This window comes from Chamaea fasciata, unplaced genomic scaffold, assembly GCF_029207755.1.
Source record: "Chamaea fasciata isolate MVZ Bird 193981 ecotype frontalis unplaced genomic scaffold, bChaFas1.0.hap1 SCAF_11, whole genome shotgun sequence".
NCBI lineage: Eukaryota > Metazoa > Chordata > Aves > Passeriformes > Sylviidae > Chamaea > Chamaea fasciata.
Genome location: NW_027094096.1, coordinates 4,801,236 through 4,826,743, shown reverse-complemented (window position 1 = coordinate 4,826,743; position 25,508 = coordinate 4,801,236). Strand labels below are relative to the sequence as shown.

The window sequence follows — 25,508 nt, the reverse complement described above, 5'->3', positions numbered from 1 at the left end:
ATCACCTCACCCTCACATACCAATCAACTTTAGTCAACAAGTCAACAAATGCACAAATGCCCAGTTAAATATAAAGGAGAAAAAGGCCTCATTCTGTTTCATGGACAAGGACACTTGGAATAAAATGATAAATTCAGGATCTCCAAACACTAGACACGGATAAGCTTGGCAATTATTTTACTGCCAGATAAGCCGCAGCTGAGGCTATCAGTGACACCAACTCTGCTGCATTAAGTTCTTTCAGGAATGAGGCAGCCAAACACAGATTGCTGGCAAACAAACTGGCAGATTCCCCACTCTGCCCTCAACCAGAAGGGCTGTTCCAGCTGTTTGTGCCAGAACACAGAGGACAGCAGTCCCACTGCTGCCAATACACAGCCCCTGAGCTGAGCCCAGCTGTCAGACACATGCACAGACATCCCTGTCACGCTGTGTTTCCATGTTTCAAAGCAGCCTGAGACGATTTGCTGGGCAGGAAAGGAAGATTCAAACCAGTTTTCTTGCTCTGGGTACAAACTTTCAAAGTACTGAAAGATTCCTGGGAAGCCAAATCGCATGTTCTCTGCAGGGGAGAAGCTCTGAACTCAGAGCAAGTACCACTGCAGGAACAGCTCAACCTAGGTTTGGGGTTCTCCTTTATGGAAAAGATTCTTAAAAGCAAAAATAAATCAAAAACTTTAAAACAACAGGGGAATTGGAAATTGCAAGGCACAGGAATGAGCATATTCTGAACAAAGCCTTTTACTGTCAGTGCCCTTTCTTTTTTTTTTTTTTTTTTTTTTTTTAAATAAACATGCTATTGAAGCAGCACAGGATCTGCTTTAATGAGTGTTTTGCATTAGCTGTCAGGGTGTGTATATTTACCTATTTTATAGAATACACCAAGTTACCTTCACAGCATTTGTGAGCTCCTATGCTTCCTACATGGGTTTTTCCCCATGAATTTTTGACTTGTGTTTAAAAATGAGGCAATTCCTCATTGCCCCACCAGCTTCAAATTGTTTGTCGATAAAAAACAGGGACAGCAAGGCTGAGGCACTTTAAGCATGATGCCTCAACATGATGAAGCTGCTAATGGAAGGCACACCTTATAAAGAGCTGAGTTATTTATGACTTTTTGCCATGTCTTCCTGGATGTGACTTACAGGGCTGAACAGAAATTTCTATCTGGCAACGTGGATCACTCTTGGTATGACACCACTGACATCATCACAGACAAGGTCTGCAAAGCTGAGAGCCAGGGAGGGCTGGGATAGAGCAAAAACAACCAGCTCCATCAGTTGTACAGAACAGTTTACAGCGGGTTTCAAAGGGAGCAGGATGAGCCCCAGGCTTGGGAGAGAGAGGAGAGCTCCTCATTCTTTTCCTATCTAGGAGTTCAGTGTTTCCTACAGCAATGAGAGCACTGCTCTTCAATAAAGCCAGGCAGGATGGCTGCAGGGCTGTGTCTGCTCTCACCAGGGTAGGTTCCCAAAAGTGTGTTCTCTCTCTGAGGTAGCTGGACACCTCCTCTGCCTTGCTGGATTGACAGGCTCTCATTCCTGTGGGTGGAAGTGAAATTCATTTGCCTTCTGCATTTCAAGCACCGAAACTAAACTTGCAAGCCCACAGCTACATCAGATCTTGCCTGGCTAAATGCTGCAGAAACTCCACAACGCACCTGAAACTTGGGCACACCCTGCCGTGGCTCTGAGCCAGGCCCAGGTGATCCCATCATGTCTGGGCTGCACTGGCAGCCTGTCTGGCCATCACACCACTCCTTAGACAAAGCTCTTCCTCCTCATACTCCCTCCATTCCCAGTTTCTGGGCTTGACCCATAATGACAGCAAATGTAACTTCACTGCACATATGCTTACCTGGACACTGTGACAACAGCCTGGCTCCAATGCCCTTCAAGTCTTCATACAAAAGGACACACGAGTAGGTGACAGCACCTCCCAGTTTTTGGATTATGAGGAGATTCTCTAGGAAACAACTACACACCAAAGGCTGCTAAAGCACAGGGACAACACCTGCTTCACTGGTAAACTGGCCTGCATTGCCAGCCACATGCCTTCAGGGCTGTCCAAGGAACAGCAGCCCAGAGGCTCCTTCAGCATCTCCAGGAAGAGGTGGCAGACATGGTAGGAACAGGGCTTTAGGACAACAAGCTGCTAATCAAACTGGTATCTCTCCTGAGAAACTGCCCTTGGGAAACGTGGGCTGTGGGAAAATCTCTATGGCAAGCTGAGTTATTAAATGTTTTAATCACAGATTTCTTGCACTGCAGGAGTCCTTTAAGCATTTCTTTCTGGCCTCCTCTGACAGCAGGAGTCCTGTGTTAAGCTCTTTGTGCACTATTCTATACACAGCAGTGGGGGAAAACAGCAAATAGGGAAGAACACAGAACTTCATGGAGTCCTTTGTGCAGAATTCCAGTACAAGGTCCTTCCAAGCAACAGTTACAACTCTGCCCAAAGCCTTCATGGATTATATTCTTGCACGTTCCGAGCAATTACCACCTCATTTGCTCTCTAGTTCAGGGTCCCCTAAAGGATGTCGCATTTCAGGATCTATTACAAAGTGTCCAGAGAAAGGCAGGAAGAGTTACATTTTTTCATTTTTCTTCACTCAAACATCAGGAAACAAAGGTTTATAGATACTTTGTTCACTTTCTTTTTCTTTTTGTAACCACTAAATCTGCGTAACAAGCTAGCAAAATCCTGATGGAAACCCTCCAAGGCCCAGAAGCCAGACAAACCAGCAAGAACTCCACAGAGAAGGCAATGAAAGGGACACACAAGGTGTGCTTGGCCCTGTTCAAATACTCAGAAAGATCCAGGCAATATTTCGCAGTGTGGAACAGGAGAGTTGCCTGAAAACAAGGCATTTCTCTGCACTCATGCTGTCTACTGAGATAGAAACAGCAAAGTACCCAACTGACATCCAAGTTACAATCCATGAATCTGAACTTAATTTCTTTCAGTCTTGGGAGGATTTCCTACTAAATGCCTTCTCTGAATACAGTTGGGATTGGTAGCATTTGTTAATGAAATACCAAACATTCCCTTCCACTCACATCACAGGAGAACTTTCTCCTCAGTGGCTTACTCTGAGGTCATTAGAGTGTGTATGAAGACAGAGGTGTGACTAATTCATACACAGGTGTCACACAAATGGAAAGCCTGGGAGCAAGCAGAGTCAATTTGATCTCCAGCCCAGCCATCCTAATATTCAAAACCACCTGGAAGGGCACATCACAGGCTCTGAATGATCTTTTTCCTCATTCTTTGCTGAAGAGCCATGATGGCCAGGGAGTGAACTTGAACTACTCTCCTCAGAAAAGGGAACATTTGGGTATACAGGCCACCATCACTCCAACCAGGACAAGTGGAACCCACAAAAATGCTACCCCAAAGGTATGGATGAAATACAAGAAAAATGCTGGGAGCTTGCAGGATCCCAAATGGAAGGAGCAAAGAAAGGGAGAGTCTTGAGACAACCACAGTGCCTGTTGCTCTGCTTTCCTCCTTGCCAGAGGGTGCTCTCTAGTGACGAGCAGTGTCCAGCAAATAAAAGCCAGGGCTCTGCACACTGCAATAAGTTTCTCCTCTCTGGAGCTGCCACAGCATTCTCCTTGCAAATATTCTATCACTTTAACAGGGTCTTGTACTTCTTTAGAGGTGAACTTCCAAACCACTGCAGCAGAGAATTTCCCCCAAACCTGGGCCATTTTCTCCCATGCTATGTATGTCTATTTACCTTTGGGGGCAGATCTCTGAAAGACCTCCCCAGAAATCTCTGTCCTGGCTCTCAACATGGCATGGAGTCCACTGAGTAGACCTGGCATACTTAGCAACAAGAACATGCTTTCCTTAACATACAAAGGGAATTCAACTCCCAAAAGTTGTTGTAACAGGCCTGAGGGAGGAAAAAACAGGTGAAAACCTGGGGAGACCATCCTTCCCCGTTCTCCCTGGAAAGCAACACTGAATACTCAAGTGACCCTCATTGTCTTGATGTTATAATGTCATAAACTGGCATCCCACAGTACAGTAACAAAGCAATCCTGATTGCTCTCCCTGCTCTGAAAAAGCTCCCCACGAGGAGCATATATGGCAATATACAGAGTTAGGCACCACACCCACATGAACAGACCAAGCAACATTGTGACCCCATACAGAAAATGCTTGGACCAAACCTGTTCCCAACCTGCTCTGGGCAGATCTGTTGTTATCTCACCCCTTTGTGCCCCACATTGGGGCTGAATTAAGGCTGTCCTGGTTTAGGAACAGTATTCCCCAATTTAATGCTCCAACTGAAGCTCCAAACCCGGCTGCCAATCACTCACTCGCTCTTCCTCTCTCCTTCTTTTCTGCATCGGGATGGAGAGGAGAACTGGAAACACAAAATGTTGTAAGAACAATTTACTGGAAACAGCAATGACATAAGAAAAGGAGCAGTAATAGCAACCATTTTAAATAATAAAAAGAATACAAAAGAGAGAGTCCTTCACATGGAAAAATGCTTACCATGGAGTCCAACCCCATTCACTGCCACATCAACTGGTTACTGCAAAATAAATCCTGTCCTGGCTGGAACAGGACAACATTTCAAACATATAAATTGAGTATAATAAAGAGTCATGATAACCACAAAATAGCTTTTTAGCAATTTTTATTACAGTTTTGGCTAATTGTAGTACATAGATTATAACAAGTTTTTGTACCAAGAACAAGTAATTTTTGCTATCAACTATAAAGCTCTGCAAATTCGAAAGTATTTTCACTCCTAAAATAAAAACCATCACAACAAAGAAACAGAAAAAGAACTGTGGCCAGTTCAGCAAGCCACCAAACAGAATCTACCTTTTGTCCCCAAGCCTTTCTGCTACTCATATCTTTCTTTTACCAGCAGCTTTTCTGAGAAAAGTAGTCTTGCTTTTCATGCCTTAGCACAAAACCATGAATTTCAAGACCATCCCAAGAAAAGTGAAGGGGAAATAGACCTTCAGAGACATCAGGCACACCATGAACAATTGTCCCAAAGGCTTGGGAAGAAGTGGCAATCAATTACCTGTCTTGAGTATTGCAGCTAAAATGGCTAGTGCCATAAACTTGGTTTTTCCTATTAAATACCAGAACAACATACAAAAATATTTCTCCTGCTGAATTTTTTGATCAATTATTTTTTGCTTAAGAATCACATGAAATGCTTGATCCTGTTCAAATATTTTAATAGCTATGTAAATATTCCAAAGAATCACACATTACCTGAAATAATTTCACAGATGGCGACCAAATAGCACTAAACAAATGGACAATCTGCTCTTGTTCCCATGCTAAAAACACAGGAAAAAAACCCCTATCAATCCAAAATACACAGCAAGAGTGACAAGTACAACCAGGCCCCTGTGCAGACATTTCACAATTCACAGTTTTTCTTCAAGTACAGGCTCATGGTAATAGAAGTAAATAAGATGTTGAGGAGTGTTCTCTGACAGCACTGCTACATTACTTCAGTCCTACACTTTCTTCTGAAAAAGCAACTCAAGAATTTAGAAGCACATGTTTCTCCATCCAACTTTTATATGTAGAAATTGGACAAAATGGGATATAACTGTTTGGTGCATACAAAAAGGTTGTCATTTTCACTTTTGTCAAGGTTATGGAAAGTCAAATGAGTGGTGTCAAACTTGGACAGTACATACTTTTGAAAAGAGAGCTGGAGCTCCTCAGCAGAAGCTACAATACAGGGTTTTACTTCACATTTTTAGAAAGATTCAAACATAAAACAGTAGTTTCAGTCAAGAAAAGAATTCAGTTGATTAAAAGGTTTATATTTAATCTAGCCACTGAAGTTACACTGGAATTATACATTAGCTGTAGAAATTCTATTATTTTTTTCAAAGAAACATTAACAAAATTATAAAAGTCACAGCTGCACCTGAGCTCAAAGAGAGCCAAAAGAAGTTGCAATTCTATCTGTTTATTAGCTGCTCAAACAAGGGTGTTTTGTGATAGATCAGATGAAGAAATCTGATTGATGGCTTTATCAGGAGCAGCAGACTACCCTGGGTGTGTCACTGCTTGGGCAGTTGTGTGCTACATCGACTATTTGCTGCAAGCACAACACAAGGGATGATCTGCAGCACAAGTCCAGCCAGGCTAAAAACAGTCTCCTTTGCTACCAGGATTAAGAGTGACCTTGGCCTAATAAAAAAACCAGAGTCACTCCTGAATTTATGCTGCTGACTTAATCCTGAAGCAAGAACTTAAAAACACAGTTTGCATTGATCCTGTCAGGAACAGGTCACTTTTAAAAAGAAAAGTGTATATATATTTTTACTACATGTAACTGTTTGCAATGGCCCAAAAATAGTATGAAAATACTTACTAGGAATTATAGAATTTCTTATCCTTTGGATATAGGAAACACCCATGCATAGAATACTACTCTTTGGAGTTTACCTCATTCAACAACAAAATCAGCCTTATTCAAGTTTGTTTGGCTACAATAACACCAGAAAACAGCTGGGGTGATTTGTAATGGCTTACAAGTAACTATTCAAAATTAGCTGCAATAGAGTAAAACATTTTAGGAAAATAATAACCCTCAAGGTTAAATCTAAAAGAAATAATGCCTGTCATGTAACATACAGTGTGCCTCTCACAGAGGCGTTTCCTCTTCTTTCTTTCACTAAGACACAAGGCAGGCTTGAATTTTCATTTGATATTTTGCAGAGGCCAAGGAAATCCTCTGCTGTGAGCAGAGACAGAGAAAGGGCTGCTGGTCTCGCACACACATGTAAACACTGCAATACACATAGAATTCACCTTGCAGGGGTGCAACCTTAGTGAGGTGACTGTTACCCAGCACTGAACAAGGTATCACTGACAGTTGTTTATTTCTAAATGGAATACAAAGTTAAAAGCAGGTAGCTAATAAGGTATATTAAAAAAATATTATTATCTAATGCTTATCAGGCTAGAAAACTTTCAGTTACTATTTTGTATCCCTAACAGGAAATTTAAAATAACCTCAAGATAAGAAAAACTAAAGAAAACAAAAGTCAAACGCGTATAATATATAAAAATACCAATGACTACATGTTATGAAATACATCCCACAAGGTGTTACCACAAAACAGTCCCACATTAAACTCCACAGCAAGCTCCAGATCATACGGAAGCAAGAGGCATCCCTTCTGCCTCCACCACTGCAATCCAGCTCCAGAAGGTCTCCTGTGAGTCAGGGGATAAAATCATCTAAAAACAAGACAGGAAAACACCATATCAGATCAGCCCTCTTCTCACATTAAGGAACCTGAAAGAACTGTACACATTTTATAAGTCACAAGGAAACAATGACTTCACACCGAGATTAAGAAACCTGTTCAAACTATTTCAAAGACTTCTTCCATAATTCTTACCAGTATATATGGTATTGACTTTCTGGAAAATTTTCATGTATATACACACACACACCTCCCACACTGTTTAGTTTGACTCCAGGCCATTTAACTTTGCAAACAGCAGTTAATCCTCATAAACTAAAATTAAGACTGAAACCTATGGAAACCCATCTCGTAAACATTTTTCCAAAGCTTCTAAATACCAAGCACACTAGAGAGCAGCTAAAGGAGAAGCCCTTTAAGTGGCTATTTGAGCATCTTACCCAAGAGTTTACACATGGTGCCCATGCACTGCACTGTTGTCACCTTCTCCACTTTGCATCTGCATCTGCATCTGTGCCTGCATTCTTGCAATCATCTCCTGCATGCGACGGAGCTGGAAAAGCAGCACAGAAGAATTCTGTAGCCTCATCTCACCTCAGAATACAACTCTTCACTGTCACCACTCTAATACTTATTTTTATTAAAGAGGGATTGCACATATCTGCATTTTCTTTATCTGACAGGTGATGATCTCAGGTTATGGAATCTTCTTTTATTGCTCTTCATCACTGAAGAGGCTGGCATTTACTGACTGAAATAAATAGGCTTTATTATTTTACTGTGGGATGGGATTTTTAAGCATCCTTAAATCGAAGTCTCTGACGTTAACTGTGTAAAAAATATGGTTCTGGAGTATTGAACAAGCATTTACACTTACTAAAGTTTATCAGAAAAAAAAGCAGCCTGGTTATATCCCTCCAAACTACTCCTTTATCTGTCATCAAACCAAAAATTGTCAGGAATATTCCCCCACTCCGTTGCTAGGGATGACTAGATGGAAGCAAGTATTACAGGTAAACCATCCAGTGAGACACAAGCATAATTAAACTTGGTTGAAACTCAGTTTAGAGTATTGCATTTAAACATATTAAACATTTGAGTACAAGGAAAGTATGTAAATCACTTACAAAGATTAATTGAACCATGTTGCACATACATTACTTAAATCCTTTTATTGCACCCAACTCTGGCAGGTGGCAAGTCAACCTCACTATGGAAATAATTTTGGGTGCCTTTGTCCACTTACACTGTAAGCTCAAACTAAACTGTTAAGCTTAACAATAAAGTTAAACCTGTAGAATGCTTAAACTATACTTGTTTTTCATATTGCTTGCAACAACAACCCTTAAAATCTGTCTTTGGAGCTTGTCAAACCAAAAAATTCCACATTTGCATTTAGAAAGCACATTCATGGAGAAAGCAAACTCTCCCATCTCAGCATTTTTGAGCTCACCTGCTCAAAAATACCTTGCTATGGACAAATTCCATGCTAATGAATACCACAATTTACAGACTATGTTAGAAGTATCTTTTTAAATTGAAATCAGTCATCTATTAATCCCATCAACCATGACCTCTTGCTTGTGTAGCAGATTTCCATTCATCCTTCCATCTGTGATCATGTTAGTCCCTTTCCCTTCTGTCATCTGCCTGTCATCTATTAATGAGAATTAATTAATCTCATCTACCCTAGCACAGGACTTGCTTCAGGTCTCCACTTCAGCCTTTCTGCCCACGTTCTGCTTTTCATTGCACTTTTTCTAGCCTTGCCCAGCTATAACCTCTATAGGTTAGAGGAACAAGAAAAGCAGCATTAGAGCTATGTATTATGAATTTGTCACAGAGGCAGAATGAGAATTTCTGTTTCATTTTTTATTGCTGACCATTTCTACCACCATTCACTCTTTGGCTGCAGAGCTGAACTGACTTTGTCCCAACCTGCAGCTGTTAACTGTAGAACCCTTATTCCCATGAGGATTGTTCTCCTTGCCCAAATAGTGTGAGTTACATCCATTGCTGATCACTACAGCGAAATCATGTTTTACCAGATTCCACTTGTTCCAAAAAATCCCTATCCTGAGTCTCCTCTCACCTCTTCTCATTCTGTTTTCTTAGTGAACCTTAAATAACTTTATATTGGCATATAACTGTTTTTCCTTTACCAGTTACCAAGATCATACAAATATTTGCTCTAGAGTAGCAACAAAAGAACAAAAATGCCCCCATTACAAGAATATAAAGTTCTGGCATCTTACTTCTGCTTCCTTCTCAAGCAGAATCTGGTCTTTATTTACTTCTTCATCTTCTATTTTCCTAAAATAATATTAATATTGTTAGAAACATAATATCATTAAGGTTGGAAAAACCTTTTAAGACTGCTGAGTCCAAGCACTAACCCAGCATTGTGCTTACCACTAAACCATATCCCCCAGTGCCACATTCACAAACAGTTTGAACACTTCCAGGGATGACAGCTCCACCACTGCCCTTGGGCAGCCTGTGCCAGTGTCCAAACACCCTTTCTGTGAAGAAATTCCTCCCAATATTCAATCTAAACCTCCCTGGTGCAACTTGAGGCCATTTTCTGTCATCACATCACTTGCTGCTTGGGAGAAGCGACTGCCTCTCCCCTGGTTTTGTCCAAAATTTCCTCCCACTTTACTAAGAGCTTTATCCTACTCCATGTCACAACAGGGAAGATCTACTAATGGATCTAATCAAGCAAGTGCGATCAAATCTGCAAAGCAAACAAACTGGTGTTTGTTAAAAAGTTAACAGAGAAATACACTGTAAAATAATCCACTGTGCCCCAAAACCTCTGAGATCATTAGTGAGGACAGTCAACAAGCACCCATTGTCATGTACTCCTGGTAGCAGAAGTGCAAGCTTGTAATAGATTCACATGAAATCTACCCTCACTTATAGTAAACCTCACTACCTTGTGGTACCAGTTCAGAAATGGGAAAGCAAAGGTATATGGGCCACTTAACTGGAAAAGATACAAAAACGTGTTTTAGTTTCACATACCCAACTTAACAGCAACTTGAAATCCTCTAAAAATTGGATGACCTTAGGTCACATTATTCTAAGGCTGTTGTACACACCTGTTGGAAAAGAGGCACCAGAACTTGGGAAGTTTGGGGACTTTTACCTTGAATTTCATCAATCAGAATTTAAAGTCAGGAGAGAAGAGCATTTTTATCTTGCCTGTAGGCCAATGCTACAGGCAGGAAACTGTAAAAGGAAAATTCCTTTTGCTGAAAACTGACCAGACATGTGACAAAATCTCTGTCAACAGCAGGATGGGGAAGCTTTTGCAAAATGCCCCAAAGCCCCCAAATGTGCCATTTGGAACCCTCTAGTGGCTATAAGAGGAGTCGCAGCTGAAACACCTAAACCAGGAAACAGGCAGTTTCCCACAAGAACTCACCAACTCATCTTTACAGACCCTGCTATTGTACTTTAAAGCGGGGTGCTTTGCCCAGCTCTCTTTCCAGGAAAGCTGTGCCCTACCCAACCCAGGTCAAAACAGGGCTAACGGCCATTACCCTGTGACTGCTACTATTCATGTATGTCATGTTTAATAAAGCATTGCAAAAAAAATTGATCATTTCTTTTTAAAGGTTCAATCCAAATATTCTGGTTGTTAATTCTGAAAAAAAACCCCCACACTCATTTTAAGATATCAGCTCTGATCTAATTTGCAGATTTTTTTTAAGACAACATTTATCATAGACATCTGTCCTACTTAGCACCTTCAACATTCCAACCCAGCTGTGTTTAAGCCTCAGACCAAAGCACAGATCTATTCCTACAGTTCCCTAACTCCCCAACTGTCGCTTCAGATTTACCAAATATTTTTTGTGACACTCTTTGTGAGCTGGTCAATAGAGCTTGATGTTGACTGGATTTACAGAGCTGCCCTTGGTCTACCAAATCCTAGCAATGCAATGGTGGGTGAGACACAGAGAGAGCAAAATACACATTCAGAAGAGGAAGAAGCAGCGTGTAACCATGAGATGACAACCTGGTGCCTCGTTTGAGCCTCTCAGAGCGGAAGTTCTCATAGTGAAGATCCTGGGTCACCTCCTGAAGGTCTTGCATATGGGTGCTGGAGGAAGAAAAGTGATTAAAAGATAAAACATCCTTGTGTCACATCAGTTTGCTGAAGCAACTCTGGCATTCAGCACTGCCTTGGATCAATGTGCTCAGCATGCACACCCACTTAGCATACTAATTTAAAAGCTAATTTCAGTTAAATTGGTGCAATAAAGGGCACAGAGAGGTCACCACAGCCCTGAGACTGCCCTGACAGAAGCTGTGCTCATGGGCGAGGCCTCTGATAAATCTGAGAAGGCAAAACAGAGTAGCAAAGACCAGGAAAAACACAATGAGTGGACATTTCAGGTCTGCTCCTTTGCATGTGTATCTACTCATAGATACATTGAAATAAGCACAATTTGGTTTTTGTTCCAGGGCATCTGAGTAACAACACAACACTACACTCAATGAAAGAATCAGACAAATCATTATTTTCACAGAATCACTAAGTAATTCAGATCCGAGAGAACCTATATGTCCTGTGTGGTCTAACCTTGACTTGGCCTAGCTCAGGTAGGTCAAGGCTGCTCATGGCCTTCCCCCCACAAATTCTGAAGGTGTCCAGGGATTGCACAACTGCGGCAAGTCCCCCAAGGCAGTGCTTGATTATCTTAGTGATTGTCTTCTAAACTGCTATTTAAATGGAATTTTCTAACTTACATTAACATGGTCCTCAGCTTCAGGAAGTCATTATGCTCTGGATTCTCCACTTCAACTACACCCCATGGGTAGAGCCGACCTCTGACTTTTTTACCTTTTGCTTCAATGAGTTGATTGGACCCCACTACACAAAATGGAATGCTGGCCTGAAAGCCAAAAGTGCAAAAGTTACTTATAATGAACCAGGACAAGCAACTCCAAGAACAACTCTTGTTCTGCTCACCACTGCTTATTATGGTAATAAGTTCATAATTCTTTTAAATTAAAGGTGTAAAATAAATAAACGTAACTGCTGCCACCATCTTCTAAGCTAGGGCAGAGACACAGTGACTCACTCCAGGTAGCATTGCAGGTCTTGTTCTAACGCCATCTAAAGCAGTCTGAAAAAAATACAATATATTATCTACCTATAGAACTTATTAAACCAGTCACACCTTCAGGAGTCTGGTCTGCTCTTTAAAATCTTCATCCTCGTCTGATTCAGCATCAGGCAGGTGATAAATCTTGATGCCATGCTCTTCTATTTCATCCAGAATCTGAGATGTGCAAGAAAAGAAATCTATATAATGTACATATAAAATCAGTACTTTCAAGTCTTAACATAAAATTACTTAATACACAGTCTCTTAGGAAATCTGGATTTGTCTTACTGATCCTCATTGCTCAACAAGGATTTGACTTGACAAACAAAGACTTTCAGACAAACAATAGTGTTCACAAAACCACCGTCCTTTGTGGAAACTGTGTTTTGTTAAACCTTTGAAATTTTTTTGTAATAATAAAAAATTGACTCTGAAGTCATACTTGCTTTCTACACTTAACCTCCTTGCTCTTATCTCTGAATTACTACTTGGGGGGGTAGGGGTGGGAGTGTTTCAAAAACTGAGATATAGACCCAACAAATATTTTTTTCTTCATGACTGCCAGTAATGGTACCTGCAGCAGGAATCCATTTGCCATAGACCACAAATTTTGCTCTTTAAAAAAGAATAATCTTCTTTTTCCTGCAGAATTCTACCACTCTAAACATACCTACTAGCGTAAACTATATATATAAGACTCTATTTTTATTCCAGATTGGGTAAGATAGCTATAAGGATTTTCAGAATAACTGACAAAAATCATGAAGTTTTCAATGCAAGAGCTAAGACTGGAGCAGGCCTTTGACAAGTTAATTCTAACACTTCTTTCTAAACTTCATAGCTGTTATTAGCTCATGATGGTTTGTTGAATCCCACCTCCTCCCAACAAATACGGAATCAAGTCCTGCACCACTGAATGTGTTAAGAGGTCTTGCCTCTGGAAGACAGAACTGGAATGCTTTAGCAGTGACATAGAGGAAGAAAAGCAACCTCAAAATCAGAAACATCTCTGAAAATCCCATTTTTTAGCCATCAGAATTCTGACTGGGTAAAAAAACCAAATATACGTATGCACATTCCATATGCAGATATTATCTCTGCTTTGGGACTGATTAAACAGGTAATAGAGCAATTACCATCAGCTAATGTATTTAAATATTTTTCCAAAGTTTCAAAGTTCACTCATTATCTAATTGCAAATGTAGCCAGACTGTCATTTTGCAAACAACATTCTAAGGACAATTTCTCAGTTAAATACATAATAAAATAATTTACAAGATATCAAACTACATATTAAGTGATGCTACACTGTGTATGAGATTGTATTTTCCTCAGAGTAAGGTTAATGAGCATGCCCCTCTCTTCAGCCACCACACTGCTACAACCAAAGCACAACACATTTCTGCAAGCCAGAAAAAACACTCACCCTTTTCTTTAGTCTCTCTCGCTCTTTCAGAGAAAGTGTATCAGCTTTTGCAATCACTGGTACAATATTTACTTTGTTGTGTATGGCCTTCATAAACTCAACATCCAGAGGCTTAAGGCTAAAATTAGAATATGGAAAATTTTTATTTATTTTTACTCTAAATTACCAATTTATTTTCACTCCAACATAAATATCTCTCTTTACACAGAGAGAAAGAACACAGCCAATTATTGTCAGCAGTTATAGCAGTTGCTTAAGTAATGGCAACCTGATTCTGAAAATTTAGGTCAACAGGCACAAACCAACTCTCTAAAACAAAATAATGTAAAAAAAAAAAAGACAGAGAAACACCTACCCATGACCAAATGGTGAAATGAAATAGAAACAGCAATGAACTCGATTATCTATGATATGCCTTCTGTTCAATCCACTCTCATCATGCAGGTATCGCTCAAACTGCTCATCAATGTAAGAGATTATGGTCTTAAAACTGTAAAACAAACAGAGATTTGAGGAATTACCAAACGATCCACAATTTCAGAACTCTCAAAGGTAATATTAAACCTCTAAGATATCCTGTGGATGAACCTATCCTCTAATGAACAAAAATTTGTTTACTGATTCTACAGAACTGGGAAAATAGAAGAGCACATATCTTAAAATTTTAATGGAATTCTAGAACAACAAGCTACTATGCATAATACATAAATATAGAGAGAGTAAGATAAAATATACATAACCCAATCTCAGTTCTACAGCAAATTTCTCTAGGGTTGGTGTTTATATGTTGATTAACATTAACCACATATTTTCAAGACATTTTAAGGTTCTTGTTCGTAACTGATTTAAAATCATAAATGGTTTGTGTTGGAAGGGACCTTTAAAGGTCACCTATTTCCAAGCTACTGCCATGGGCAGGGACACCTTCCATTAGTCCAGGGTGCTCTAAGCCTCATCCAGCCTGGCCTTGAACACTTTCAGGGATGGGGCAGCCTGGGCAACCTGCAAAAAAGTCTGCTACGTCCTACCTAAATCTACTCTCCATTTCAAACCATTCCCCCTTGTTTTACTACTACAGGCCCTGGTATTAAGACTCTTGCCATGATTCCTGTGAGCCCCTTTGATATATTTCAAGGCCTCAGTAAGGTCTCTCTGGAGTCTTCTCTTTTTCAGATGGAACCCCAACTCTCCCAACCTCTCTTTGCTGCCGTTCTAGCCCTTGTATCCTTTTCCTGGTCTTCCTCTGCACCTGCTCCAATAGGTCCATGTCTGCCTTGTGCTAGAGCCCCAGAGCTGGATGCAGGTCTCACAGAAGTGGGGCAGAACTCCCTTCCTCAGCCTGCTGGCCACACTGCTTTTGGTGCAGCCCAGGATACCAATGGCTTTCGGGGACTGCCTGCTCATATCCAACTTTTTGTCCACTCGTGTCCTGAGTCTGGCCCAGACCAACACAAGAGGGCAACTCCAGAGAGAAGAAACTTATTGCAGTGTGCTGAGCCCTGGCTTTTATTTACTGGACAATGTTCATCACCAGAGAGCACCCTCAGATGAGGAGGAGGAAAGCAGAGCAACAGGCACCATGGCTATTCCAACTGCAGCTGAACTGCTGCCACAACCTGTGCCACAAACAGCTGCCTCTACAAAGAAGAAATCCAAGACCAAATCCATTTGCTTGGTGAAGGATGAAGAGGAAGCAGGGCCCTCACAGCAGGAGGAAGAGTCAGGACCAGAGATAATCACCCAATTGCTATCCCTGGTGAGCTGCGAGATATGTGAAAAGATTTCAGCTGCCATTTGGGGGAGACCTTGACAACCTGGCTGCTCTGGTACCGGGATATCCTGGCCCACCATATGGAACCAGATCATAGGGAAGCCAAGCAACTGGGATCCCTGTCCTGGAATGCGGGTATTGACAAGGGGATTGGTGAGAGGACAGGAACTCTCAGCTCTGGTGGTGACTTCTGTCAAGTGTGAGGGAAAGCTATTCTCTCAAGGATGATCTAATGGTGTGACCAGGCAGGTCATGGAGGAAGGAATCCAGTACCTGAGAGAATAAGCTGTGCTGGAAGCAATCTACAGGGGTCCAAATAACCATCAGTCCCCCGTAGATCCAGATGAGATGCACTGTACACAATCCATGGGGCAGAAGTTTGTACAGAGTGCACCGATGCTGTACATCAACTCATTGGCATTGTTGTCAATGGAAGAAGGAGAGCAAACAGTGCTTCAGGTGACCCAACTCTGGCAACATTAATAGAATTCTTTTTCTTCCCTACCAACCTGCACCTCAGCTGTGGAAAGACTGTCCAAGATTAAGAACAGATTTGAAAAACTTGAGCAAACTAGAGAGGAAATGTTCCATACTCCACAGTATGGGCCAGTCTCTGCTCTTGGGAGCAAACACCTCCATCCTCAAGAGACAGGATATACACCATGAGGTAAACCTGTGGTTTTACTGCATGACCACAGAAAAGACAGGAGGAAGTGGGATGGAAAACCCACCACTGCCTCAGCAGCATAGGTGCAGGAGCTGAAAAGGAAGTACAACCACCACAGGAAATTCTACAAGCATAAACACAGCTCTAGTTTCCAGTGGACATGTCCTCAGGCAGAACAGAAGGGCTGATGCTACTTCTGAAGTGTAAGGCTTCAGAACACTTGCAGTACATTGGTGACATTATCATATGGGGAAACATGGCAGAGGAAGTTTTTGAGCAAGGGGAAAAGATAAACCAGATCTTCCTGAAGGCTGGTTTTGCCATAAAACAAAGCAAGGTCAAGGGACTTGCCTAGGAAATCCAGTTTTTAGGAGTAAAATGGCACAATAGGCATCGTCAGACTCCAACAGATGTGATCAAGAAAACAGCAGTTCTGTCCCCAGTGACCAGCAGGAATGAAGCTCAGGCTTTCCCAGGTGCTGTGGGTTTTTGTATGGTGCACATTCCAGAGTACAGTCAGATTGTAAGGCCTCTCTAGCATGTGACCCAGAAGAAGAATGATTTCAAGTGGAGTCCTGAACAACAACAAGCTTTTGAACAAATGAAACAGGAGATTGCTCATGCAGAAGCCCTTGGGCTCAGCAGGACAGGACACATGGTCTTGAACCTTAATTTCACTCTATTGGGAGGCACTATTTCCAAAGCTCTGGGGAAAGCTGGAGGTTACCTTGAGGTTCAGGGGCTTTAAAGAAGTGGGAAAAGGGATTACCATTGAAAACTGATTGTTATTGATCTCAAGATTACTCCTTAGTATTTACTATAACTTATATTTGCAAAAAAAACCCCAAACCCAAACAAACAAAATCTAAGACGGTGAAAAGCACTTAAAAATTAGCCACAGAATCTGAGAATACTCAAGTGAATGTGGACAAGATCTAGAGGTGGATTTTTGCTTGCACTGAAGAGTAAGTGATTTACTTTCTCAGAGTATTATTGAAAATCAAGGTCATTGTTCACTCTAAGCTCTTTCAAGAAAAATGGAAGTTAACAAAGGAAAAAAAAAAGTGCCACAAAACTTATTTCAAGTTATGCCAAAGTTATTGATGCCTCTTCACACTGGAATTAACTCATAACGGCAAAATTAAGCTTCCTCAAAAACAGAAAACAAAAAATGCCACCTCCAATTCAGCATTTCACAGACACACACCACACTCCAGCCCCCAGGACAGATCAGAAATGTGTGTCAGTCTCCACAGACAGAGCAGGAGACGCTCTCTGTGCACGTACCAGTCCCGGCAGTTGATGGCGTCCCCGTAGCCTGGCGTGTCCACCACCGTCAGCCGCAGCTTCACACCCCTCTCCTCAATCTCCACCGTGGAGGCTTCGATCTGCACGGTGCGTTCGATCTTGTCTGAAACACAACAAACCCACCTCTCAGAACCCAATCTGTACCACCAGGGCATTCTGAGATAAACTCCAAAGATTAACTGGCAGATAAAACAGCAGAAATATTATTCTGTTGATTGCATTCTAAGGCCTGATAACAACAGGAGTCAGTACATAAACTCTATAGGTGTTATTTGAGGACTGTATGAGATTTCAAACTTTTCTTAAAGATAATGCAGAAATCAAGGCAAAAGGGACTGAGACAAAACCATGGGTAATTGGAGAACAATACAAAATTATATGTAATGGATTTTTTTCCTGAGGCTGGAAGTTATAAGTAATCATCAGCTAATACGATAAAACCATTAAAGCAAGTCATTCAACAGGTAGCAAAAAGAGAAAAATTGCATCTCTAATTTTATTACAATATTCTCTTTGGTTGGATTATTGCATACTTTGATTAACAGAATAAAAATAGGACAAGGAAATGAAGAACAGAAAGTGAAGTTCTCATTCACTAAATATCAATCCTAAGCAAATGAATTTAGGTGAATGCAGGAATAATTCATATGTTTACAACTGCAAGAGATTAAAAACTAAATAAATTTTCTGATTGTTTTAGTTGATTGTTTATCATACTGTGACACAATGACTGTTTTTAAGCAAAAGAAGGGATCAAATTTCTAGGTGTTAATACAAATACACCCAAGGACTAAATAACAAAGACCCCACAGATATCCTGGATGCAGAGGAAAATGGTTTTATCAAACAGCTCAAGTGTCAAGAAATACATTAGAAATTATTATAACTAGAAATCATTGCTGACTGTTACCAAAATTCAAAGATAAAAGCATTCAACTCTAAAAACCATTGAGCAAAGATGTATTTACCAGCAGCTCCTGGGATAATCCTTTCTGGGTAGAGATCTGTCAGGAAGAGGCTGTTTATTAATGTAGATTTTCCTAATCCAGATTCACCTGTGAGTCAGTATAATGATAAATTCAACATATTTACATAAATAATTTCAGGAGTATCTGACAGTATTATCTGACTATAGATTTTTTTCATATTTCTTTCAAATTAAAGTATACAACTTCTAATTTTGGATTAGCCAAGTCTGCACAAAAAGGTTGAAAACCAATTTTTACATCTTGGCACTTTCCCAGAGCTTTCACTCATGGTCTGTGATTAATGCTGCTAGGCAAGTGGAGTTGTGACCCATTTAGACTTAAGATTTCCCATTTCATGTCTCCTGATTTTTTAAGACATGCTTTTCTGTTATCACTGCAGAATGTGAAATATCATACCCAGTGAGAAGTTATATCCTGCCAAGGCTTTATCATCAGTTTAAACAATGAAAAATGCATTGCTGAACTTCTGTACAGCCAGACATCGTAAAGCGGGATTTATTTCTGGGTTTTATGCTAACATGGAAAACAAGAAGTCAAAGCAAGAGGAATATGGCCACTGAGCAACTTTTTTATACTGATGAACTTGGGGATTACCAAATTGTACCGTAAATATATTTTTGTTCTAGAGACTGATGGCCGTGAGGAAAATTCAGAGGGCAACTAATTAGTGAAAGATCAAGATTTTAATCAGAACAAATGTCCACAGCATAAAAAAGAGCTTCAACTTCAAATGCTCAGTACTGGAGTTCACTGGAGAGATCTTTTTATAGAATTTTAGTTTTATTTCAAGTGTTGATAGGATTAAATTAAACAATTAGATGTTAAAAATGATGGGCCACAGAATGTCAGAGTAACACAGATCATTCTGTAATATGCATCTGACAAAAATATCTGAACAAAAGAAAAAAAAGGACAGAATTTGTTTAAAAATGAAGATTTGAGCCGGAACTGCCAGTGTTTCATGCTTCATAGAATGAAAGTTTCAAGATCAGATTCTGCCAGTGCAGGCTGCACCAGGGAAGGTGACACCCACCCAGGGCAACTCAACAGTCACAAGGAATCATTTCAGCAAAACCAAATAAGTATGATTTTATCCAATGCCACATCCCACAGTTTCAGTATGGGTAAATATTACACATAAACCAAATCAGTTTTCAGAGTCACTGTCAATGATTATATTGGCTACAGCAGTTTAGTAACTCTTAAGTGAAATAACTATTTAGATGAAGTCATAGCTTAACAATGAGAATGAACATAAAAATAAATACAAGTGTCTGGGATTTCTTTGGGAGCAGCACAGCCAAGCAGCCAAATCCTTAGAAACTCCAGCTCATGTTTTCAGATACCACAGTAAACGATAGCAGGAAAAAAACCCCAAAAACCAAAAGCTGTGTGAAAAAACAAAATCATTGATAAGGATTCTATCAGCACAGACAGAAGGCAGCTTTTAAAGAACTATCCTGCTCAGAAATTAAGAAGGATGGCAGCTTATTGAGGAATGATAGCTCAGAACAGGCACTGTGACACAGCCCACAAGAGAACTTAAACTCTGTGGACATTTGAAGAGAAAGAATTCACATTCCAAACTGTTGAAATAATCAACAATTTAAAGCACAGTTTATTTTATCTCACATCATCTGCTTCCCTCTGCTTGTGTATCTTAAAATACCACTCCAATTTGTCAATGAAATTATTTTTTTCCAAGCCCTCTTCCTGTAGTTTTCATTTATCCCTTAAAATACTGGCAGGCAACAACCATGAAGTTCCACTTTATTGTAACACGGATGGATTAATTGCCTTTCTGTTACTCTTACACCATGTCATTTCCCCTCTATTTCTATTTTACAAGAGACTAGAAACAACTGTTGGTCAATATAGTTTCACATTGCTTTCTTCCAGAACTGTTTTATGTGGCACTGTTTGCAATCAGAATTCAAAGAGATCTGGAAGTTTAGTTTAGTTCCAGCAGAGAAAGCACATCTTTTCTTTCTCAAAACTGTTCACACTTTTAGCATCACTGAACAGTAAATTCTGAAGAGTTACAGTAGACAGCATAATTTGAAGCAGCTACTCATAGTTTGGTTTTACTCTTAGGTTTTATGAGATATCCTTAATGGTATCATCCAAACCAAATCCAATGAAAGATAGCATAAAAAACTACAATAAAATTCTAGGAAGACAAAGGTAAGGGCAAACTCTGTACAACACTGAAAAACAAAATACACAAGTAGGACAAAAGCAGTGCCAGGGCTGTCATTTGGCAAAACTAATGACAGGTTTGAGGACACACTCTCCCTGTAACTACTGAAATCCAAAACAATTAAGAAGTTAAACACCTCCTATCATGCACTGTCTCACCTCTCCTGCTCATTCCCACTGTGATCTCTCTTAGGCAAATCTAGCAAACAAATGGGATTTATTTCTCGTGGTGCCAGGTAATGAAGAGCCTAATTCTATTAGGGGACTTTTTGTGAAAGCCTATTTAAAAGTAAGAATTCAGAGTTCAAACATCAAAACTCACAAGTTATGGCTCACAAACAGAGAGACAGAGAAGACACCCAAGTCTGATTTGGGAGTCTATTTAACTTTCAAGAACAGCAACTTATTTCTCAAAGGATCAAGGTATTTCTGCAGACACCAAATTTTTCTTTCTATTCCAGATACCAACAGAGACTCCCAATGAATTGTCAAATAGAATGACACTTTAGATTACAACTGCTAACATAAAATCATGATCAGAGTAAAAAGTAACAGCTCCCATCAAAACCAACTGGTCCAATTCTCAGTCTTTGTCACTCTTTTACAAGAGTATTCAAAACGGTTGAAAAGACCAGAGTTCAGATTCTTTTGAACTAAAGAAGCATAAACAACGTTTTAAATAGAATGGTCTCCTTAATATTAGTCTCTTAATCAAAACACACAAGTGAACTTAGACTGTATTCAAATGCAAAACCAGTTCAAAATTACATTTTAAATGGAATGCTGGAATCCTGTAAGACAGGGGAAAAGGAAGGAAGGAAGGAATGATTTCTGCAGTGCACAATGAAATTTCTTCACCCACAAACTTGTCAATGTATTCAAGCCTGGTTTGTAACGTGGTAAACAACTGCTGCAAGAATCTATAAAATACAAAAGAAAGCGAAATGCAACAGTACAGGAAAGTTTCTGATGCAAGCTGAAGCCTTAGAATAGTGCAAGTAACATTCATTTTCACTTCAAATTCCTTGTGAGCAAGCACTACTTGTGAGAAAAACTGTAAAACACTTCCTTACCAACCACCATAAGAGTAAATTCAAACCCCTTTTTCACAGACTTTCGGTGAACCTGATTGGGAAGATTTGCAAATCCAACATAGCCAGGAGTTTCTGGATTGGTAAATTGAGCAGTCTGTTGCTAAAAATGAAATTAAAAAAATAAAATAAGACAATAATAAGCAACCACTCAAGACTCACTAGTTTGTATAAGTACTCTCCTCACTTATCTCAAAAGGTTTTGAGCTATGTGATAGACAGGAAACAACACAGAGGTTCCTACTACTCAACAGTTTCACAAAGAAGTGAAGAACAACTACAGTGACCTGGAGCTTAAAAAAACAAAGCCTCACTTGTTCAGTCTATCCAGCCAAGATCACCCTGAGCAAAACAGAAACAAAATCCCAAATCATTATTTATCAAAGTATGAACTGTGGGCCCTAATCACTTTTTGAACAGCCTTCAGTTAAAATGAAACGGTTTTCTATGGAGTTGAATAAAAAGATGCCCATTTCTGATCCATTTTTAGCACATCCAAAGGAAAACCCTGAGCAGCTTGTGAAGTGACAGCCATCTGCTGGAAGTGCTCTTCAAGTGTGGGGAAGGGGAATTCACACAATAGTGTTTGGAATGCTCACTGCTACAGATACAGCACAGAAATCCTTCCATCTCTTAGTTCCCTCTTCAAACACATTACTCAAGCACTCTTTATTAGGCATTCATTTCACTCCAATAAGCCAACAGGGATGTTTTACCCAGCATATCAAATGCTGGGGGCCAAGGATTAGATGAATCCCCAGCATGACAATAATGTTTTAGGTTACAATGTTTTAAAATGAAGGATTTTATTGGAAAACCAGTTGGTTCTATTAGCAAAGAAAGAAATTAAATCTAAACCACCATCTTCTTAAATGATGCCTGCTCAAAACAAAATCACAGAAAAGAAGTTTCAATGAAGATGCACCAGGGAGCTTTTTTACAGCTCTGACCAAAATTAAATCCTTCCAAAAGTATTAGTTAACTGCAGAGATTTATACCTGTATGAAACTACTTTAATCTGTGTTTTACATCACTCATTTTTCACTATCACGTCTCCTATAGACAGCAAATTTAGAATACCATTTACCATCAAAGAAATGCAAGTTGCACAATTTGTCATTGAAGATTGATATTTAAAACCAAAAAATATGCTTCACATTGTTACATTGGAAGACAGAAATGTTATTCTTACCTTGGACATTTTTAGGGAAGGACAGGAAAAAATCTGAAAAAATAATAAGGTTTTTCAGCTTATTAAAAATTGTATGAGAAAAAAAAACTCACCCACAAACCAGTGCAATGTCTGCTGTTGCACACTAAATTGAAAAAGGAGCATCCCTGATTGGATGCCAGATTCTGAAACAGAATCAACTTCTTCACAGAGCACAAGTATTTGACTCTTCTGTACTAACAATGGGCAGAATTTTCAGCTGCCTATAAACACAGTCAGACAATAAATTCAACCAGAATGAATGTGGGGTGCTGAAGGCACCAGATATGTGGCAAACCATTCTGAAGCCTTGAAAGTCCACGTCCTTTCCAGAAACTAACCAAACACCTTGCTAAAAGACACCTTGCTCTTTAGAGGAAACAGTTTCTTCAAAGCCAAAAAACCTCCCTTAACTTGTGTATTATTTTTCTTTTCAAGCCTCTTTCTCCTCAACATTTCCATCCATGGTTGAGTGCTTTGTAAAGAGCTAACAGTTTCAGAATGAAACTTTTTCTCTTCCTCTTTTATTTAGGTTCTTGCAAACTCAGTCATTCTACCCTCTGTTTATCAATTAAAAAAATTTCATATGTGAAATATAAAAGACAGGCACAAAAAAAAAATTTAAAGATTTCATATCTAAAACTTCTATGCAAAAAAGTTTCTTAACAAAGACTCATCAACCACTAACTTGCGTGATTTCAAGAGATCATGTGATTTACTACGGCAACATAAAAATGTCAGCATATGCTGGATCTGCAAGTGCTAAGAGCTCAATTCCCCTTTCTCATCCCTTCCCTGGCTCACCCTCTTACCACAAGGTATCTGTTCCCACTCCCAAAGCCCACAGTCACCTCTTACCCAGCTCACTCACACTTTAATTCTACGGATTTGCCATTATCACTACCTGATTCTTGCCATCTTCCAAGCAGATTTTGTCAGCAAGTTCAGCTCCGTGTGAAATTACACCAAACTGCTACAGCTTGCAGCACCCTTCAGTCTGTTCCTCCCAGCAAAGAGACATCTTGGCATCAAAACAAACTGCACAGCATCAGACAGCATAAGCCAAATTTTTAGTGTCAGGCACAAGGTAAAGTTGTCTCAATGTGGGGATGATTTTCAGGATTTTCTTCTCAAAGCTGCTATATAGGTGCATGTTTACACAATTTTAACCTCATTCGGGTCTGATGAGAGTTACAAACTGAAGATGTTAAGCGTTGAAGCAATTGGGTGTCCATTCTCATGAAGCCAAATTTGCTGAGAAAAATCTGGCACCCTGGTTACTGATACGGAAGAAAAGCTGGGTAACATGGTTCCCAAGTGAAATTGAAGATAGAAATAAAATCTAGTATCTGCAACATCTGCATTTCAGTCCATAAAATAGTCTATGACCTATGATGTATTCAGCTGGGGAAGAACTTATCCGTGAGCCTTTTATCATGTTAAGATTGCTCTGATAGCAACCCTTCCTTCCTAAAGTGTTTCCTGCCCAGTGAGGTCATTGATTGCTGCTTAAGCATTCTCCATGAGAGGTTTTCAATGCCAAACAAAACTAGATCCTGCTGGAACACAGAGGAAACATTCTTTTAATTTGTGAGACTTGTCTGTCACCCAACTATTTCTCAGAGGCGGGCTAAGAGCAGAGGAAAGTTTCTCACAGCTGCTGAGAAACGAAGCGGCGAGCAGAGATATGCAGACGGCTACAGCTACATTTTATTTTAACATACGAACCAAGCACAGACATCTTTCACGATTTTCCCCACAGCGTTCCAGTCAGGTCTGAGCGCTCCCACACGGGCAGGAGCACACCCGAAGGCCAAGGCCCCGACCGACCGCACCCCGAGCCCAGGGCACCGCGTGGGAGCCTTAGGGCTGCGGTCTGGGTTAGGGGCTCAGGGTTCGGGTGCCTCGAAGCAGCCCAAATTTTCCTCAGGAGCTGGCCGGTCATGCTCCTCACCCTCCGATTTCAACAGCGCGGCTGGAGTTTTCTGGGCGAGCGTGTTGAGAAGCGGCTGCCTTACACGCTGTGGGAGGGGCGCCGGGGGTCCCAGGGCGGCCCACACAGCGCCGGGTCCCGCGCCGGGCGGGCGGCCAGGGCGCCTCAGCCCCCGGCACCGCCCGCAGCGCCCATCGTCCCGCTCCCTCCTCAGCGCCATCACCCAACCCCAACCAAACCCCTCAGGTTCGGGGGTCCGTCTGCGCGGCTGAAAAGGACAGACCCACTCCCAGCGCTCCTGCCCGTCGCCTCCCCTCACGGCCGGTACTCGTACGGGCGCGCACAGGGAGCCGCACTCCCCCGGGGCAGGGCAGGACGCGGTCCCTCACCTCAGCGCAGCTCCGTCCGCGCCTCCCTCGGCCGCCAGCCCCGAGCTCCGCTCCCGCGCGCGCACGGCCGGGGGAGGGGAGGGGGCGGAGCCGCCCCGCCCCAGGCCCCGCCCCTGGGCGGTGCGCGGCCCCGGGCGCAGGCGCGCGCCCCATCGCCATAGCAACCCGCCGGGACGGGGCGGGGC

The 25,508-nt window shown here is 40.9% G+C and overlaps 1 protein-coding gene across 2 annotated transcripts; it reads right to left on the bottom strand.

Moving 5' to 3' along the window:
* Positions 1–4,640: 4,640 nt before the first annotated feature.
* SEPTIN2 (septin 2) lies at positions 4,641–25,372 on the bottom strand. Of its 2 annotated transcripts, XM_066194051.1 has the most exons (13): positions 25,324–25,372; positions 22,984–23,016; positions 21,774–21,894; positions 18,481–18,567; positions 17,492–17,615; positions 14,122–14,256; positions 13,767–13,884; positions 12,413–12,514; positions 11,979–12,124; positions 11,245–11,328; positions 9,473–9,530; positions 7,658–7,770; positions 4,641–7,248 (listed from the first exon to the last, which is right to left on the bottom strand). In XM_066194051.1, the coding sequence occupies exons 2-12, from the start codon at positions 22,990–22,992 to the stop codon at positions 7,666–7,668; spliced, it is 1,089 nt and encodes a 362-aa protein (XP_066050148.1). In that variant the 5' UTR covers positions 22,993–23,016; positions 25,324–25,372; the 3' UTR covers positions 4,641–7,248; positions 7,658–7,665. The 2 variants fall into 2 exon arrangements, with proteins under 2 accessions (XP_066050148.1, XP_066050149.1); XM_066194052.1 differs by lacking the exon at positions 18,481–18,567.
* Positions 25,373–25,508: the final 136 nt, after the last annotated feature.

What these genes read in the sequence shown, in the direction of transcription:
- SEPTIN2 (XM_066194051.1), bottom strand. An exon ending in GAGAGAGACTAAAGAAAAGG is followed by an intron (nt 12,515 to 13,766) that starts GTGAGTGTTTTT and finishes TGCACATCTCAG; the next exon opens with ATTCTGGATGAAATAGAAGA. An exon ending in AGGCTCAAACGAGGCACCAG is followed by an intron (nt 9,531 to 11,244) that starts GTTGTCATCTCA and finishes ATATTATTTTAG; the next exon opens with GAAAATAGAAGATGAAGAAG.